The sequence below is a fragment of the Condylura cristata genome, unplaced genomic scaffold (assembly GCF_000260355.1).
Source record: "Condylura cristata isolate star-nosed mole 26May11 unplaced genomic scaffold, ConCri1.0 scaffold00013, whole genome shotgun sequence".
In the NCBI taxonomy this organism is placed as follows: Eukaryota; Metazoa; Chordata; class Mammalia; order Eulipotyphla; family Talpidae; genus Condylura; species Condylura cristata.
The window spans coordinates 10,502,398-10,522,378 of record NW_004567114.1 but is presented as its reverse complement, the minus strand read 5'-3'; the positions used below and the strand labels follow the sequence as shown (position 1 = coordinate 10,522,378).

Below are 19,981 nucleotides of genomic sequence, written 5' to 3'. Positions count from 1 at the left end.
AACTGGCCCTTAGGGAATGACAACCGGCAGAGAAGGGGAGGGGGCTTTCCAGGGGAGGACGGAGCGCTGAGGAGCACCGGCACCGGATGGACTGAGGGCCTGAGTCAGAGGCTGCCCCTAATCCCTCCGGCGCTGCACTGGGACTCTGAGGGCTACATATTCTGGTCACCCTGAGGCCAGGCTGGGAACAGGTAAGGTGGGGTAGGTGAGACCAGAGGGGGGGCCTGCAATGGGCCAGACAGGGGACAGATTAAAGCTCAGTTGTGAGGAGGGAGTGAAACCCAGTCTTGCTTTAGATGTCATTTTGCTGCAAAACATTCCCCAATCCAGGTGCTGGGTTAAGAACCCTTCTCCTAAGGGCTTCCAGAACATCCAGGCCCCCAAGTTGGGACTCTTAATAACTGGCTTCTGCAAATGAGGACCTCTGGCAGCTGCCGCTAGGCTGTTAGCTGAGGCAGTGGTAAAAATGATCATCTCAGATATCTTAAAGGCAGAGCTGACTGCATTGGACGTGGCACAAAAGAGAAACAGGAATCAAGTGGGACTCTGAGGCCCGGGTCTGGACAGTCGGCTGAAGACAGTGTACTGCTAATGCGAGAAGAGGGGAAGCGGATTTGGGGAAAGAGGGACAGAAAATCAAGAGTTTGGTTTTACACACATCCAATGAAAGACGCCCCTTAGGTACCCTAGAGGAGATGTCAGGAGACAGGAGGAGTGGGGATGAAACAGGACTGGAACTCAAGCCTGAGGCACCTGCAGGGCACACACGCTATTCTTAAGTCTAAGCCAGGCCCGCCACAGAGCAGGAGTGTAGCTGCGGAAGAGGATTAGCCAGTAAAGGTGACTGAGACCAAACAGCCTAGCAGGGGGAAGCAGGGTAGGACAGTGTCTGGGTAGCCAGGGAGGAGCAGGGTGCAGGACCGAAGGGGCAGGGCATGGTTAACTGCCACTGAGCTGTCCAGTATAAGAACGGCCACACAGGTCACTCTCACTGGGGGAGGCGGGGCCAGTGGAAGGAAGGAGGGAAGAAAGTCTGGATGACTTCTTTCAAGAAATCTGTTTCCAAGGAGAGTTAGCAGGCACGGGAGAAGAGGAAAGCATTTCAAATATGAAATATCACAGCATATTTGTATAAAATGTACATTGTGAAATGAGGAATAAAAGCTTCAAGTGACTTGAAAAACTGAGCAATCTTTATTCAGAAATGCCAACCAGGGCACTGACTAAAAACCTAATGGACCCTCCCTGGTGGCATAAGGGGTTAAAGTGCAGCACTATGAGGCTCTCCACAGCCATGGCAGCATGAGTTTGATCCCTGGCCAGGGAGCTGACCCACATGGCACAGAAGACATCTGTCTCCCCCGCTGCTCCCCTCAGCAGTGTATTTCAGTGAATCTGCTCATTCTGGTCCTCACTATCTCTGGTGAAGCGTCTCACCCCCGCACCTCTGGCCTCTACCCCAGTCATTAGATGCATAAATAAGTAAATCTTTAAAATAATAACAACAACAACAACAACAACAACAACAATAATAATAATAATAATAATAATAATAATTTAAGGGGCATTCTCTTTTTAACTTTCAAGAATCAGAATAACTCTAGCAATTAGCTGAAAGACATCTTAGAGAGCCCTCCCTGGTGGCACAATGGGTTAAAGCACTATGAAGGTATCCAAAGCCACTGCAACACAAGTTCAATCCCCCGACAGGGAGGTGACCCACAAGGTGTGGCAGACCTCTCCTGTCTCACTGGCTGCTCCCCTCAGCAGTGGATTTCACTCAACCTGCCTGTTCTGCTCCCTGCTCTATGCCTGGTGAATCCTCTCACCCTCCACCCCCACACCTCTGGCCTGTACCCCAGTTCTGTAAGCATAAATAAATCTTAAAAATATATATATATTAGAGACATACCTACAGTTACTAGAGGCTGATTCAAGCTTACATGGAAAAGACTAAGAAATGTCATTTTAACGTGCAACAAAAGCAGAGATTAGTACGAAAGTGTCATTATGATTGTTTTCACAACATTTACCTTTCCAGGTGACCTGAAGCTCAAGAGGAAAACTGCTAAACCCATCACTTTCTACAGTTTCCATGAGCAGGAGGTACTTACAGGCTACACTGATTCAGTCTGTAAAACTTGTGTCGTGCCACACAGAGTCTCCATACGTATTTTGCCGTTTCCATGTCCTCCTAGCAAACGAAAAGTGCACAAAACGAGTGAAGCACACCTACAACTCAACACTTTCAATGCTTATTTTGAGGAGACACAATGGACTCATAAATTATGTCAGAGAGAATAATGCTCTGTGATGCTTCAGCTTTCTAAGACTGAGCCCATCAGACAAGTGCTGTATTTGGGATTCAAGTTGTAAAGATAAAATAAATATGATTCTCAAAGCTTCCAAATGACAAAAATTCAAAAAATTTACAAACAACTTCTATTACGGACCAAAACGCAGATATTTTCAAGTAAGACAGTTAACTCAATAACTCAGTATTGCCTTTGTCAAGAGCAAAAAAAGTAACTGAAATAATCCACAGAGCCAGTTGCGCCTTCATGAAATTAAGGAACCCAATGCTGACTCCACCTCCCACCCCCTCCACCCCCCAGCCCCGGAGAGGTCATCGAGACCATACAAAATATTTACCCAAGGACTCATTCATTCATTTGAAATTATTTACTGAGCAACCACTATTGGCCAAGCGCTATTGTGCAAAATGATGTAAAAATCATAAAATTTTCCATCCTCCAAGCTGTGAACTAGTGCGGCTCGCATGCCCCCCCCCCCCACTCACACACGCACACCCTGGAAGGCTCAGTGGGGAGAAAAGCTTGCACACAGGTTCCCAGCGTCTACTCACGGTTTGGAACTGGATGGTCTCTTCCTTACTGGCCAGCTCCAGTGCGAGAAAGCACTTGTTGTGGGACATGTTGGCGATGTCGTGCCACCTGTGAAGAGCAGGAGGGACGGTCGGCGTGAGGGCTCCCTTCACACAGGGGCTGCACGTGTCGTTTTCCCACTGGCATTATTTGTTAATCGTTTTTGAAAATAAAAATGGTGTCTCAATGAGCTAATGGGCATTTTCCAGCTGAAGTGACAAGCACACGCACTGAGTGAGAGCCACGGGAGTGCGGGAGAATGTGGCTCTCACCCTCACCCACTGGTTTTGCACAAAGGCCCTAGCGTAGCTGATTGTCCATGGGCCTTTGGTCATTCAACACACAGTGTAGGACTCCCGCTATCAGTGTTGGCAGGTGTCAGGCCCTAAGCGGGCTAAGGTCAGTCAGACACTGGCTTCCCTCAATGAAGCACCACCGCTGGACGGTGGCAGAGACAGAAGCAAACAAGTAACACTGTGTTTTTCAGGTCAAACAAGGCACAGAGTGGACAAAAGTAATCAGTTAATTAAATTAATAAAATAGGGACCAGGACCCTCCCTGGTGGCGCAGCGGGTTAAAGCGCAGCACTGAGAAGCTAAGGCCTCTTCAGCGTAAGTTCGATCCCCGCCTGCCCCAGAGGTGACCACATGGCGCAGCAGATCTCTCCTGACCCGCCCGCTGCTCCCCTCAGCAGTGTACTTCATCCATCTGCCTGTTCTGCTCCCCACTCTGTGTCTGGTGAATTCTCTCACCGCCCCTGCCCCTCTGGCCTGTACCCCAGCTCTGTATGCATAAATAAATAAATCTTAAAAAAAAAAAAATAGGGACCAAAGCCCAGGGTGAAAATGAAGGGCAAATGCTCGGAACCCAAAGAGAGAACTACGCAGGTTGAGTTCACCAGCACTTAGACCTTGTACTCTCTAGCTGTACTTCACCATACTGAGAGTGTATGCATTACTATGTCATCACACACAGTATTTTATTATATTTATTACATAGTTTGTTTACTATAGCTTTATAAGAGGGAAAAATAGGTCCAGAAGAAAAAAAACATTTTCTTCCTGTGTCCCACATTAGATTAATTTAACTGAAATTATATTAAAATATAAATAAAATTAGTTTCTGATGATTCACTGTTCAATTGTAAAAGTCAACAATTATTAGCATCAAATTAAAAAAGCAAGTTAAAACAATTCCTCTCCAGTGAGACGCAGGAAGCAGGTGTAATGGCTCCCGTCTCCACACCGGGCCTTGGCTGTCAGAGCACAGGCCTTTGGGTACAGTCCAGCTCCATCTTCTGCCTCGTGCCCCCCCAACTCAGCAAGGTGAGACAGCAGGAGTCATCTGGGGCATGAGAACGCCTGCCAGAGGGGAGCTGCTGGCCCAACGCACAGACAGAAACATGGGGTTTCGCCCCAAGGTGTGCACATTCTCCAAGGACACTCCCCAATCACCGTGGCCCAAAGACAGTAAAGCAAAGAATGTAATAAGAGGAGATGTATCAACCTGGAGAAAAAAGTCTTACAAAGAAAAAACTAGAAACATAGGGATGGTAGAAATCTTGATTAGTAGGGGTTGAGGGTGTTGGGGGTATATTTTTTAAGTGGGGGGGGTAAGTGGAAAAAAAGAAGCTATTTGAACATAAAATACTGAATAGTGCAACTGCATTATTCAGAGCAGGCCACCATGACCTCACGTGACTGTCCTTTCTGTCTCACTGTATATAACATCATGTCTTCATAATGGGGATCGGGGAGGAAAATTAACACTATAATTGTCATTGAAAATTGCTTAGATGTTGGTATTTCAGTACATTAACTAGAGTTAGAGAAAAGCCTCAGTGTTCCCAAAAGAAATAGCCAGAGCTCACGGGAAATGCTGACATAAAAACAAAGACAGCCACCATACAGAAAGAAAAGGAGCACACGTTTTAAGCCCCTTATACACAGGCGATCATTCAAAGCACTACTTTCTGTATGCTTGGTTTTGAAGAAAGTTGTCTACACAAAGAATCACTGCACGCAGGTGTCTACTTTATTCTAGATGGGGCGTACATCCATGCCCAATGAGATCCTTGGCAAGATCCTTGCAAGTACATACTAAATAGGAGCTAAAAAATGATCACCAGCCAGAGCCCGAAACGGTGCACAGAAAGACGGGAGGGAAATACCTAAATATCACAGGAGGCCTTCCATTCTTGTGCTTCACAAAGATCCCATCCAGACATGCCCCGATGGATATGTCACTGCCTTGGCTATCCTAAAGAGAAAGCAGAGACGTAGGCCCAGGACAGCACAGCCGCCGTGGCCCCTCCCCAGTTCCCTAGACGCATTTCCCAAATATTAGCCACTCCCAAGACCTGCAGGTTGCCAAGGGGCAAGTCTGCAAGGTTCAAGTACACATTTTGAACATGTGTGGAAACAGAGTCGGGCTGCTTAAGACGCTATTTGTGCATTGTGGAACCATCTGCAAAATAGGAACATGTTTTCTACTACAAGATTCTAGTCCTAAGGTCTCTGGCTTTAAGTTACCAGACACTGGCACATCTGCAGACCCTGCACCCAGAGCCCCCACCACTCCTCAAGCACTGAGCCCGCCTCGATGCCCCGCCTCAACGCCGGCCCACCTTGGCGGGGTAGCTCTCCTCTCCGTAGCCATCCATCCGCTCCACCTCCTGCATGTACAGCATCTCGGCGTCAGGAGCGGCGAGCCCTCTGCAACCGAGACAGCTTCATGAGACCGTTCATAGAAACTGGGCCAGACAGTTCTTCTAAAAACCCCTATTACCAGTGTGCCAGCAGACAGCAGAAACATTTCAATTTCCTATCACCCACAGCTGGTCACTTCAATCCATCGGTATTTTCTGATAATCAACTGGAGGCAAACATTGCGCTGGACACTGAGGGCTGGTTAGGTAAGACCCTGGCCCTGTACCTCAGGCAGGCAAGGGGACGTGGGGAATGAAACCAGCCCTCAAAGCTCATCAGTGTGAGTGGGGTTCCCTCTGAACTACCAAGTAACTGCTCCCGTCCCAAGCAATCAGGCAAGACCAAGCGTCATGTGGTAAATGCCAAGTGACAAGGGCTGGAAATAAGGGCTAGAAGAAAGTCAGCCTGCACGCTGGGGAGGGGATTACGAGGTGGGGTGGGACAGCCAGTGGAGAAGCAGGGCTCAACCCACATGGAGCCTGGCCTCTCCGCCTCGCCCCCGCTGCCCCACCCTGGCAGCCCCCACACTGCATTCCAAATTCTGTCTTCCCTCCTACCTCTGGGCCTCTGCAGATGCCAATCTGCACAGACCTGTCAACCACCTGTGCACCTGGCCAGCCCCAGTTTCTCTACGTCTGCTGCCTCCTTTGTTACTATCTGTGATCCCCAAGTCTTCCAGATGCTCCTTCTGCAAATGTACCACGTTCCACCCCACACTGTGAGTGCTCCCCCGCCACCCCCAAACTATGCAGCCCTGATGTGCTGTTAGGGGGCTGTCCTGCCTACTCCTTGGGCGGGAGGACAGAGTGTGCGCTCTTACTGCTTTGTTTATGCCTGTGCCACAGCGCCCAGCACTCGGCCTGCCTGCGCAGAGCAACAGCAGGAAACCATCCTTTAAGGAAGGAAAGAAAAGTACCAGATACGGGCAGTGTGTACAGGGTTAACTGTGCTGGGAAATAATGGTTCATTTGGGACAGCGGAAGACAAGCTAGAGAGGCCGATTTAACCAAGTTGGGGAAGCCTTTAGTCCCAGGGGTGATAATAATGGAACTCAGGCTGGTGGAGACAAGGAAAGAATCATGAGCATCTGAGAAGGACATGGGGAGACCAGAGCAATAATTTCAGGAAGAGTAACCTGTGAGGGACTATGGATTTCAATGGGGACAGGCAAAGAAAGGCAAATGGTTATTTTCAATGGGGATGGGGGGGGGAGTTAATAAGAGTTTATAATTAGACAGACCCGGGATCAAACTCTACCTCTACAAGGGGTAATTTGAACAAGTTAGTCTTTTTGAAACTGGTTCTCCCGATCTCTAAGAAGGTAATAACACCTACCTTAAAGAGTGGTTATAAGAACTTAATGATATACAAAATTCTTAGAGCTGTTCGGCTTAATGAGACCTACCATTCTCTAGGACAGGCTTTTTCTTACAGACAACACATACAGATTCACCAGCAAAGAAAGGCAACTCCCACCAGAACCCGGAGGTCTGCAGAAGCAGGGCAGGATGAGGGGCACCCTGGCTCTCAGCGCAGCTTCCCCAGGGCGCAGGTGCCGTTCCTGAGGGCCAGGAAGGCTGGGGGCAGGGGAGAGCCCTGCACTTGCCAGACCACAAAAAACACAGCTCCCCTAATCTTGCGTCAACCTGCACATGGGGTGAGGAGCGGGCACTGGCTGCTTTCAACTTCAGTGGCTGGCTGCTTTCAACTTTCCCACTGGATACATGGACAATATATGACGATCTGGACAGATGGTCAGGACAGCGCCTGGCACACAGTGAGTGCTGGGGAAATGCCAGCTGCCCTGCAATGTTCCCATTTTAATTATGCCCACACAGATCCCAAATTCAAACGACAGTAGTTCTATACAATTTCCATGTCTTATGTCTTAGCCTTACCTGTATTTCTGATGAAGTAAAGCCACCTTTTGGGTTGCTTCTTCCAATACTTTGTCATCTTGTAACCACCTCTGAAGAGAGCACACCACAGTCAGTGAAAGTAAAGCTTCTTAGGAAGAAGCTTTACGCCTGCTTGTTACTGGCTCTTACCACTATGGGGCAAACTCAGCACTTGTGCTCACAGGTGGGAGTTTCACTTAAACAGCAACTGCGCTCTTTCTAGAGAACTGAGGCCCTCTGCTAGGGCTCAAGTGGGTCACACTAACCAGCCAGTTCTGAGCGCAGCGCACCGACCCTTGAGCTGGTGGACACGCAGAGGGAGGGTTGCCACTCCCCACAGCGGTTACTGCCAACTTCTTCAGAAGAGACTTTGAGAGAAAGCTCAGGTCATATTTCAACTTCTTAATTGCTAATGAGAAGCCAATTCATTTAAACATAAGTTTGAAACATTTCAAACCGTCCATTAAAAGCAAAACCTCAGACGGGATCCTCAGAAGGCAGAAATGAATCCCTCCCTTCAGATTCAAATGCAGAGCAAAACCCACATCCCGGGATGTAGCCCTGTGGCACAGATCTTTCCGTTTCTGCAGGTTCACGGAGGACCAAGAGATAAAGACTGAGGAAGCATTCATACTCGAGTGCACAGCACCCTAGCAAGACAACCTTGTGAGCTTCATTTAGGGGACTGTAAAGGGCACAGGTATAAACTGCTAACAAAAAAGATCCAATGTGAAAAGAAGTCTTACCACAGGAAACAAGGCAAATTTCTGAAGGAAGTCCTGGGATTCATACTGGTCAAAGTCACCAAAATCAGCTATAGATAAATATTCATATTGGTTATGGTTAATTTGCATGACAAAACACACATACAACTAAATTCAAACGGGCAGTATATAGATGGAATGAGTGATTCAGAAGTCATAGTTGCCTTACAACTAGTGTTTTTTAAAATATCTTTAAAAACATGCATTAAGTATATCTTATCCATGCCCATGAATAAAGTAAAAAAGCAACTTGCAAACTATATAATATGACCTCATTTTAGAATTAAAAACAAACAAACCCCACCCTATGGTCATATATGCACAGGACAATGTCAGGAAGAAATCCAACTTTTCACAACAGGGATTATCCTGGGGAATCAGGTCATCTGACTATGTCACTACAAAACGTATTTGTTTTGAAATCTTAAACTGCTAAAATAAATAAATAGCTAAGTCATAAATTTATGAAAAGTCATCCCTTAAGTTCAAAGATGACACTTAAGAAGATCCAAAATCCTTGGAAAAGAAAGACAGTTCCATGTGTAAACAGCATTTGTCAAGAAATGCTGTGTCCCCATGGCTGCCAAAATCTGAAGGAAATGTATTCAGTAATCTTTCTGATTAAATTATTTCAATGCAAAGACTATATTTCAGGTATCATTTGAAAGAATGCCCCATCAGAAGTCATCCCAAAGTGCCTATGTAAATACGTCTGCATGTAATGCCTGTAAACACATACAGACGTGAAAAATGAAAATATGCAACTACTTGTGAAATGCAACACTTTATTATGGTTAATGATGCTCTATAACCCAGGAAAACTGCAGCTTGAAGGGTGTGGTATGATAACACATCGAAAGACACATGGGCCTACACCTCTGAGTCACAGAGTGTTGCACACCTACATTACCGCAATAAAAAAGGAAAAAATAAGAAGCGCAGCAAGTTATGTATGCTTAAAATATCAGTTAACACAACCTCACCAACCTCATTATTCGGCCGAGCAAAAGATCAAGTCTTTGAACCAGAGGAATACGTAGAACATTCAATGGTGTGTGTGTGTTTTCCCCAGTTTTTGGACTCTATGCTCTGACGACATGGTTACATGTTTAGCCGTCAGGAAGTCTCATATTTCATGAAGTAATTCATATATTTTCTCACAAGGAAGATCCATAAATAACAATAATATTTCATTACTATCTGAAGATTAATAAGTCAGTAACTTTAAGGCTCCCTTGTTTTGGCTATAACACCCATCTTAAGCTGATCTATTTTACATTATCAGTGGCCATTTATTTACCTTGAACAGCTAAGCCTGCTAGGTGTATTCCTTGTTCTAAGGTACAAGGAATGTTGCCTTCCAAGATATCTTTCTTCAGCTGCAGATAATACTGATACCTGTAAAAAATGTCAACTTAAAAACGTCATTATCTATATTACCTCCAGTTGAGACAGAATGCATTTAAAATTCATCAAAATTTGATAGAACAGAAATTAAGTCAAATACAATCTGAAACTCAGAGGATTTCAGAGAATGACAAGAATGTCCTTCTCCATATCGACACCTCCACACCCCTACACATGCCTCTACACACACACATATGCGGTTTTTTTTTAAACACACAATTTGATTGATTAACTGAGGCACTTAACCCTGACTGTAGTTATTACAAAGTTAAAACCATCTAGAAAACGATCGATCCTCTGTTTTATGCCCTGTAAGGCCATTCCTCAGTTTTATTCTTTCAGTTGGAGAAATGGAGAATCAATAGCCAATCTTTAAAACATCTGCCTAGCAACTTGGCAATACAAGGCTGCTTACTCTGATGGGAATTCCCTACAGCTGGGAAGTAGTCAGAAGAAAATAATTTCTGATATTTCAGGCTTACATTAAAGTGTTTACTGATGAAATCCCATAAGTAATAGGTCCTAATTTTTTCCTGAACATTCTGTAATGTGGGATTACTTCGATTTACACTTTCACTATAAAGGCACTAGTTACCAGCACAAATTTTAGTCGGGAGACCTAAACAAAAATCTTGCTTTCCAATTAAGAATTGTGCATGACCTTTAAAGGTCATCATAATGGGGGGGGGGAGGTGGTGTTAAATTATCACCAGGAAAAGGACAGTACTATCATCTCACAAGACTGAACATACTCAAGGAATATATACTAAAAGCTCTAGGCACAATGCTGAACATAGCATTCAATTATTCGGTAAACAGAAGCTATTATTATTATCAGTAATAACATACTTTAAGCTAATCAACAGTTCATTTGTATCACTTCTCCATTTGCTAAAGCTCACATTGAAGAGTTATTTGTTACTGCCTTTCTGGTAGTTATTCACTCAACAGGGAACCATGAGGGCCTCGTAGGGGTTAAGCACTGTTCAGGCTGCTAGGGGTGAGGCACTGAAGGAAGACGGGCCAGCTATCTACAGGACCGCTTCAAATGCAGAATATCTTCCAGGTTTCGTGTCTGAAGTGCATCCAGCTACCGTTTATATTGGAATTCCCCAAAGAATCTACCTCTCTGCTCATTTCTTACATTCCCCTTTTTTAGTTTAGCTGGCTTTCAGATCTCCATCCTTTGTTTCCACAGAAGCTGGCCAAAACACCATGGATTCAAGTAAGAATTTAGATCCAACTTCTTTCTACCTCCTAAGAGCAGAACCACACTTTTCCCTTGACACTATAGAGAATGGTGGTAGCGCTGGGAACTTGCTAAAGCTTGTAACTTTCTACTCGGCAGTTCCTTTCTTCTCTTGGAAGAAAATTACTCAGAGATACCAATCTATTGAACATTTTCTAAATATTCTAAATATTCTACATTCCACATATTCTAAATATTCTACATTCTCTTCTTCAATCAGATAAAAATTAATGGAAAGCATCATACACAAACCACATTAACTTAAGCCTTCCACAGAAATTTTCTTTATATTCTACTCTTACTATTAGAGTTGATTCTTCATTTATTCTAATTCATTGCCTGCTCAGTATCTTTTCCATAAAAATACCCAGAAACGTGTCATGCTTGCAGATTGGCATGCTCCTTTTTATCAGATAAAGAATGATGGGGGCCTCCCTTGTGGCATAGGGGTTAAGTTTCAGCAACTGCCTGAGTTCCATCCCTGGCCAGGGAGGTGACCCACATAGTGCAGCAGACCTCTCCTGTCTCACCTGCTGCTCCCCTCAGGAGTGGATTTCAGCAGATCTGCTCCCTATGCTGTCACTGATGAATCCTCTCATCCCCACACCTCTGGCTTAATACCCCAGTCGTATGCAAAAAATAAATAAATCTTTAAAAAAAAAAAAAACCACTTAGGCTTTTCAAGGCAGCTTAAATTAAAAATAATAATAAAATAAAAATGATGGGGCCCATAAGAGTTTTCCTTGGCTGCCATGACCCCCCTGGATTCCAGGCAGGTCAGATACTGGTTTCCTTTTGTTGCACTCTTAACTGCTTTATAGCCATTTAACAACAGCCTTTCACTGATGAAGCCGATTAGGAATTGGAGCTCAGAGATTAAGTACTTCTCTCAATTCCACTGAGGGAGGCTGAAGAGCAACTGTCACAAATTTCCAGTTAAAAGTTTTCTAGTATGGCCCTCCCTGGTGGCGCAGCGGGTTAAAGCACAACACTAAGAAGTTAAAGCCGCTTCCGCATGAGTTCGATCCCCGCCTGCCCCGGAGGTGACCACATGGTGTGGCAGACCTCTCCTGACCCGCCCGCTGCTCCCCTCAGCAGTGTTCTTCGTCAGTCAGCCTGTTCTGCTCCCCACTCTGTCTCTGGTGAAGCCTCTCACCCTCCACATCTCTGGCCTGTACCCCAGTTCTGTATGAATAAATAAATAAATCTTTAAAAAAAAAAAAGTTTTCTAGTATTTCCCCCATATTCTTTAGTGACTATTGAGGAGTCCATAGAACAGTGGTTGAGAGTAAGGAAACAGGAGCCGCATGCCTGCGTATAGAGCCCAGTGCTGCCACATAGCAGCAGCGAGGCCTGGGCAAAGGTCACGGAGCCTTTCTGTGCCTCATTTCCGACTCCACAGAAGCGAGCGTGATACCTGTACTTCACAGACAGGTTGTGAGGGTCAGATCATTCTATAAGTGCAAGGACTGAGGAGGATGCCCTCCACACCGGGAGAAAGGTGAGTGGCTGCTTGCTAGCATTATCTTTCATGGTATTGTCCCCAAATCCTTGCATGGAATCAAGTACATATTTACTTTTTTTTTTTTTTTGAGGCTTTTCTGGAGGAAAAGATGATCCAAATATTTACTTCAAAGATGACCAGGAAAAAAAGGTTTTAACTCAACATTTACTAAATAGTATAGATCAAGGTCTAGATCAAGGACATACAGGTAAACTTGGCTTAAAACTGGTCCAGTAAGGTGGAAGTGGCACATTCCACTCCGTTCCCTTCTCTCTTCCTATAAAATCTCATCTTTACCTTCCCTGTCCAAGTTCCTCAGCCCCACCCCTAGCAGCCCAGGGCCCTAATAAAGCATTTATTATTATAGCACGCTATGATGATTCACTTACACAGACTGCTAGTCCCCGACAGAGCAGGCCAGCACTGAGGCCTTCTCACTGGTACGTTCATCTGCCAGTGACCAATATGCTGTTTTGATCGTATCACTCAATCTTTAATAAATGTTCACTAAATGACTCAAAGTGGTCACTTGTTGGGTTGTTTTTTCTCCTTCAACATTTCTATCTCAGATTTCTTTTATGGTCAGTACATGTTTATCCTTATTGCCTGCTTCTGGCTGCTTCTTCCACCCTCTCCCCAAAATGCTTACAAGGAACACCACACAAACAGGGCAGTATTAGGGTCTCCCTCTGTACAGGGCACTGTTAGCTACTGTGCAAAATGAGAGAAAACATGTGCTAAACATACAAGACAAAGATAAAATATGCACATGAGTAGCTATAAAGAAACGCTGCCATCCTAGCTGAAGTTCAAGCAAATGCTAGGACAGCCCAGAGAAAGCTGAGCTCATTCCATCCATCCTGGGTGCCAGCGAGGCTTATTAGAGGAGGTGCCTTTGAAGCGAAAATTTGGAAGATGGACCAAATTTCAACACTTAGCTGTGAGAGCAAGAGCTAGGATGAAAGGCGCGTGGCATGTGTGGGCACCAGACGGTGTCTCTGGTAGTCAAAACTAGTGTTGAACAGGGTGCCAAAGATGAACTGGTGGTGGACTTAGGAGGACCCTGAAAAGTAGGCTTAAGAACTAAAGTTTACTCCTGCTATTTGCTGTCAGTCTTCAAGGTATAAAACACATGAACCTGCTGCTCTCCTGCTTCTCCTTAATATGGTCATCCCTTCCTACATGGACTTGATGACCAAAACTCTGGGATCCAACTCTCTTCCTGCCTCTCATCCTCACCCTCCACACCTTGTTTGCGGAATGTACCTCCTGGCCCCACAGGGCCAAATGATCACTTCTGCCATCTTCCTTAAGGAATGAACACTGGGTTTTTGCAACTTGTTTTTTTAAATCTGTCCTCATTTCATTCTTGCAAAGGATCACAAACAAATTAATAAAGCCATCAAGGTGACATCATTAAGAGAACAGTTCACAGCCAGGGAGAGACCCGACCTTCCCTTTTATCACTCCTATGACACTGGCATGGCAGAGGCGCCACCCCGAGGGATCACCCAGGCTTCCAAGGGAGAGGGGAGGAGGGAAGGCAGAGTTCAGTCTTCAAGTCACCCGCCTTGAAACTTCCTTGCCCATTTTTAATCCCACTAGATGGTTTCCTAAGGACAAGCAGCATGGCCCTCTCACCTGGTGATCTCCTGCTGCAGCTGCGAGACTGAAGGCACGTAAAACACCACCCCGAAATAGACAGTGGGCTCCAGCGCGTGCTTGTCCAGCTGCTTCTTTAGAGGCTTTTCCAAATCTACCCACCGGCGCTGGTTTTGCTTATTGTGGTACCAGAGGCTGAAGTAAGTGATCTGCAGAGAGGAAAAGTCACTGAAGGAGGCAAAATACACAAAAGGACTTGCACCCTTTAGCTGTATTAACCCCAAAGCTGGGATCCAAGGACAGGACCCTCTATTGCCCCTTTGCAGAAACAGACAACAATGACACCTGGAAAGGAAAACACACAGTATCTCTCTAGCAACTTGTCATTCTGAAAACACAAGTGAAGTCAATTCCTCTTACTATTTCTTTTACTCTGCCCCAAACAGTGCAGCGTGGCCCAGACAGCAGATGGCAATGACTGCCACAGTTTTTACACAAGTCTACCTGCTGAAAATCCTGGCTTTTCTTTGCTGCAATACCAAGTTTGTCATATTTCATATTTTCTAATAAGCATAACTGGGGTTCCACTTAATAGATTACTGACTGAAATTAATCCAACTTTTCACTACTCTCAAATTTGGCTCCCGTAAGTAAATTCCACATACCTATAGTATCAACTCTAGTGATAGGGGCAACTACCATTCTTTTTTGGCCCTAGAAGTTCACCAGATACAGTTTTTATACTAAGCCAGGTTTCCTTTGTGCACACCCATCAGGCCATCACTGCGCAGGGTGGGTCCCGGCAGCTCAGTCTCCTTTCCGTGGGTTCTCACAAAGTGTGCCCCTGTGAGAGAGCCGGCGGGCACTGCAGCAGAACCCAAGAGCAGTTCTCTTTGGCGTTCCCTTTTTTTTTTTTCCTGATGATCTTCTTCACATGCTCCAGGGAGGAGTCTCGGCTCTTAGAGAGCTCAGTATGCTCAACACCAACATGAATCCTCTTGGCAATGTACAGCCAAGCCACTGCACATTGGTGACATTACAGACACTTCTAGGTTTCCCGTGGTAACATGTGGGCCATTCCCTGGATGTCCACGCCGCCCGTCTTGTAGATTTGCATGGATATGGCCAAAGGAGCGTCTGTTCTAAAAGGCCCAGAAGACATACAGCAAGGGCCTCTCCTACTTCCCTTTGTGCTGGCCATCTTGGCGTCTCGCCCAGAATTTGGCCTAGTTTTCCGCCAGTCAGCCTCTAAATACAAACGTAAAGCAACCATACAGAATGGAGGCAAATTTATACACAGTGGCCCAGTGTGGCTAAGGCAAGAGAAGAACTTTATTTTTAACGTTTTTCATTTTAATTGACTTAAACAGCTGCAAGAAGGTAGTGACTATTAAACTGGATAACTTTAGGGAAAAAATAAAACAAGAAATAGTAACAGCTATGCTATCTCTTTAACTTGTATTCGCCATTCAAAGGAAAAAAACGTCTGTGTAGAGTTAGCAATACAAATATGCCCTCAATATTTATTTCATCTTACAAGTTTTTTATGAGTAAAGAAATGTCCTAAGGTTGAGATTCTGTCCATCTTCTTTTATATCCAAGAAGTTTCTAGAAATTCAGTAGAATTGGTTGAATGAAAGAATGTTCTCTTCTATTTGCTACCCAACCATCACTTATGAATAGAATATTCTGAACATTTACAGACCAGCAATTCCACTCCAAATATATACACAAAAACAGGTACTCAAATATACATACAGGGATGTCTATACAAGTCCATTAGCATTAGCTGAAAGGTGGGAGCAATCAGTATGCAAAAGATAAACAAACTGTGGAATGTACATACACTGGAATAGTAAGAAAGAAATGAAGTAAATAGATACTACAATGTGGATAAACCTAAAAAAAATGCTAAAGAAGCCAGACACAAATTATATGACTTATTTATAGTAAATATCCAAAATCGTTAAGTCCAAAAAAGATAGAAAGGTAGACAGGTGTATATAAACTGAGAGAGATGAGGAACAAGGATCATCTGTTTAATGGTTATAGGGTTTCCTTTTAGGGTAATAAGAATGTCTGGAACTACACAGAGGTGGTATTGTGAATGCACTAAATGCCACCAAATTGTTTACTTAATGGTTAATTCTCTGCTATATGAATTTCACCTAAAAAAAGATTAGGATCAGAAACAACTTAATTTTCTTTTTAAAAAAGACTTTAAGATGTTTTCAATATTGAAACAATATCAAATTCATCTTTAAAAGTCTAAGGTACACAAAAAGAGCAAAAAGTTTTAAAAACCTAAGGGAAAAAATGATCCAGAAACAGATGAGTCTAGCCATGAGTTGATTTTTTTTTTATTTTTAATTTTCTATTAAGTGCTGAGATCAAGATTTTGCAGGTTTGACAATTATCTGGCAACCTCAACTATCCAAACAAAATTGAAAAACAGAGGGGGCTCTCCCTGGCGGTGCAATGGGCTAAAAGCACAGCACTGTGAAGCTATCTGCAGCCACTGCAGCACCAGTTAGAGCCTCAGCCAGGGAGCAGACCCACATGGCGCAGCAGACCTCTCCTGTCTCCCCACTCTCCCCTCAGCAGTGGATTTCAGTAGATCTGTCTGTTCTGCTCCCCACTCTGTCTCTGGTGAATCTTCTCATCCCCTAAATCTCTGGCCAACACTCCAGTTCTTATATACATAAATAAACAAAAATAAATCTTTAAAAAGCTAAAAGTTGTGAAGTATTTATAAGTTATAATGGTACTGACAAAAATTAAGAGCATTTTGTTCTCATTGGTATCTGTGCACAAATTTAGCAGGTAGGATGTCTTTAAATGTAACTGAAAAAATAGAACAAAACTTGAGCATGTTTCTTCCTTGGAAATACATCTGTTCAAATAATAGTCAAACTAATTTCTTCCTTTAAAGTTAGGATTTACTTTGTAAAAGAGATGCACAACCTTGGTATAGATGAGTCCTTATGTGCCTTAAATTTCAACTATTATCATCAATAGTTGGTCTAGAATATTTTCCACAATCACATGTCCTCGCCTGAATCCAAGTCTTCCAGTGTTGTATTGTTTAGGACTTGGCCTAACTGCAATCAAAATTTTCCCACAGACCAGGCTTTAATTACTGGCTCTAAGTTCAAGCCTCCAAAACACCTTACCTAATTTACCAGGGCCCTTCCTATAGGAAATGTGGCCTCCATGTGGCTTCTTGTTCTCCACAGCTCTGACCACTCTGCCTGCCAGTGCAAGCTGACTTGACCTGTGGGAAATGCATTCCAGCAGCAGCCTCCAATCACTGTATCTTCAAACATCCCTGAGATAGATCCTCCATAGAATTTTGTGAAGCTACTTCATTGTCACTGTCAGCATTTACACAGTTATTCAATGATTTCTTCATAGCTAGTTAAAGTTTGTCATAGTTACTATCTAAAGTTGCAGGAGTAACTGCCTGCTGTGTAAACTACAGTGAAAACAAAAGTTAAGCAATTCCAGACCTCAGCTTATGTTCAGGCAAAATATGGTGGACTCACTTTAAAGGAGCTGACATTTACTCTGAGAACAAGGTAATTTGATAATTAAGTTTTCCACTCTGAGGAAAACGCCTAGTTTACAAATTCTCAAGCATGCGTGGAAGAGACAGTGTCCCCAAATCGCCGCTGTCTAAAGAGACACCGGCTCCCACAAGCAGATCCAGGTCTGTCAGAATGTGAACCTTTTCCTAATCCCAGGTCACTTCTAGTCTAATTATTTTAAGAATCTTTTTAGTTGTACTATTTTTAAAGCAGCACAGCAGGACACAAATTAGCCAGAGGGTTTTTTTTAAGCCATTGATTCACTTAGTTTGATAAAAGCTAATCCCATATGAAATTGCAATGATAATTTTATCCTGGCAGCTCTCTTAGGCTAGGCAGAAGTCAGAAGACTTTTCATCAGGAAAGAGATGAAGGAGATAACGTGAGATAAAGCTCATCCCAGGCAGAGATCATCTAACAAAGGTGGTGAACAAGTATTAGGCTAACTCCAGGCCAGCCCTACACTACCCTGAGTGGGCCATAAATTATGAAACATCTGAAGCATCTGACTTCTTCCTCTGACAGTTAGCATGGGGGGCCACATTGCCTCAAAGTTGATGGTATTCTTTGTTTAATTTTAATACATTTTCTTTAGTCCTTGGTCAAAAAATAAATTACCTATGTTACAGTCATGGTGGTGATGTTCGTTATCACAATACTCTAGCACATGTGAGGACCCAAAAATTACATCAAAAGGACATACTGGTCTCCTAATTATACTGAAACTGAACTGAAGCCAAAGTAATTAAGCACCTCAAATGTGCAGATTTTTTGTTATTGTGGCATTTAATTCAAAGAAAGAGTCAAATGATGAGCCAGTTTCGGGAAATTATTGGTATCATTATACACTTACCTTTCCTATGTACTTCCCTGAACAAGAAGGTACTATGAAGAACACAGTGATTCTGAGACACATAATATCGTTCTTCAAAAAACTTACTATATGGTGCTTTTTTAGAAAGATTCATCTATTCATTCAATGACTACAGACTGAACTGAGGTGTCAAGGAAAGGTGTGGGTCCAGCATGGAATAAGAGAACACAATTCCTGTCCTCTTTCCAGGAGCAAAGCATGGAGAAGAGATGCTAAGTGCTATGAAGATTTTCAATTATAAGATTACAGCAACAGCCTGACCTTTTTTAAAGCAAGCCAAGATGAAATGGGAGATTTTAGCATGTGACACTTCACTACTCAAGAGTTACAGGTTTACACGTTGCTGCACATAGTTTGAATGTGGGCAAAAACTAGCATGCTGTTTTTGTGCTTTCGTAGAAAAGGTCACTGTGTTTAGGTGTCCCAGAGGGACCAGGTTCCCCCCAGCTGAGGTGAACAGGAGCCTGCCATTCCTTAACCATTTTAGCCAGTCAGTTAATAACTGGACTATTTCATTCATTCATTCATATTCCAATGGATGAATTAGAATGATTTCTTTATTCAAAACTCTTGAATGTGAGCCTTTCTGAGTGCTTATTAGTTTGATTCATAAATGCCCGTTGCTTTAGGGCAATACTGTTCTCTTTTTCTTGAGAAGAGAGGGAAAGTCAGACAAACTTCAGTCTGATTTGGCCTATATTCCTTTCTATATTTCCATTAATTCACAGGAAATTTTAATGATTTCCTGAACTCAAGTCTTAATTATTTCTTCTGTCTTGTCTGGCCACAGACAGTGAGCAGTACAAACTATGTTTTTGGAACTTGTAAATAATGCACAAAGTAAAAATGGAGACTCATAATGGGTATACTAGGAATAGCTGCTTATTTTTTCCAACATTCACTTTAGTCAGGGTAAAATTATAGTTTTGTTTTACACAAAAATGGTTGTAAGATTGTAGTGCTATAGAGAAAGCAAGTTAGAGGATTTAAGATCCCAAAATGTATTAAAGTCCATATTCATTTAAACCAAGACTCTAGTCAAAGTAAATTTCTAGTGCTTGAAATACTGCCCAACACCGGAGGTCCACTGTTCTTATGTTAGTATTACCAAGAAAAATCTGATGATGATAAAGGCAAGGAGAGACTTGTGGTTAAAGTCCTAGACACGGCCTCCCTGGTGGCACAAGGAATTAAGTCTCAGCACTTCGAAGCTATCAGCAGCCACTGCAGCACAAATTTGATCCCCAGCCAGGAAGCTGACCCACATGGCACAGCCCCTGCTCCCCTCAGCAGTTATTTCAGTAGATCTGCCTGTTCTGCTCCCCACTGTCTCTGGTAAAACTTCTCACCACTCCCATCCCCATACCTCTGCCCTACACCCCAGCTCTTGTATACATAAGAAAATAAATCCTTAAAAAATAAATAACCAGGCCCTCCCTGGTGGCGCAGTGGGTTAAAGCACAGCACAAAGAAGCTTAAGCCACTTCTGCATGAGTTCGATCC

The 19,981-nt window shown here is 43.6% G+C and overlaps 1 protein-coding gene across 1 annotated transcript in view; it reads right to left on the bottom strand.

Moving 5' to 3' along the window:
* PTPN21 (protein tyrosine phosphatase, non-receptor type 21) overlaps positions 1-19,981 on the bottom strand; it is a 57,247-nt gene that overhangs the window by 23,650 nt on the left and 13,616 nt on the right. Inside the window, exons 2-9 of the mRNA XM_004681641.2 lie at positions 14,057-14,226; positions 9,556-9,653; positions 8,238-8,305; positions 7,492-7,562; positions 5,512-5,599; positions 5,056-5,144; positions 2,867-2,954; positions 2,115-2,194 (exon numbers count right to left, since the gene is read on the bottom strand). Coding sequence (XP_004681698.1) covers positions 2,115-2,194; positions 2,867-2,954; positions 5,056-5,144; positions 5,512-5,599; positions 7,492-7,562; positions 8,238-8,305; positions 9,556-9,653; positions 14,057-14,226 — 752 coding nt within the window. The remainder of the gene's footprint in view (positions 1-2,114; positions 2,195-2,866; positions 2,955-5,055; positions 5,145-5,511; positions 5,600-7,491; positions 7,563-8,237; positions 8,306-9,555; positions 9,654-14,056; positions 14,227-19,981) is intronic.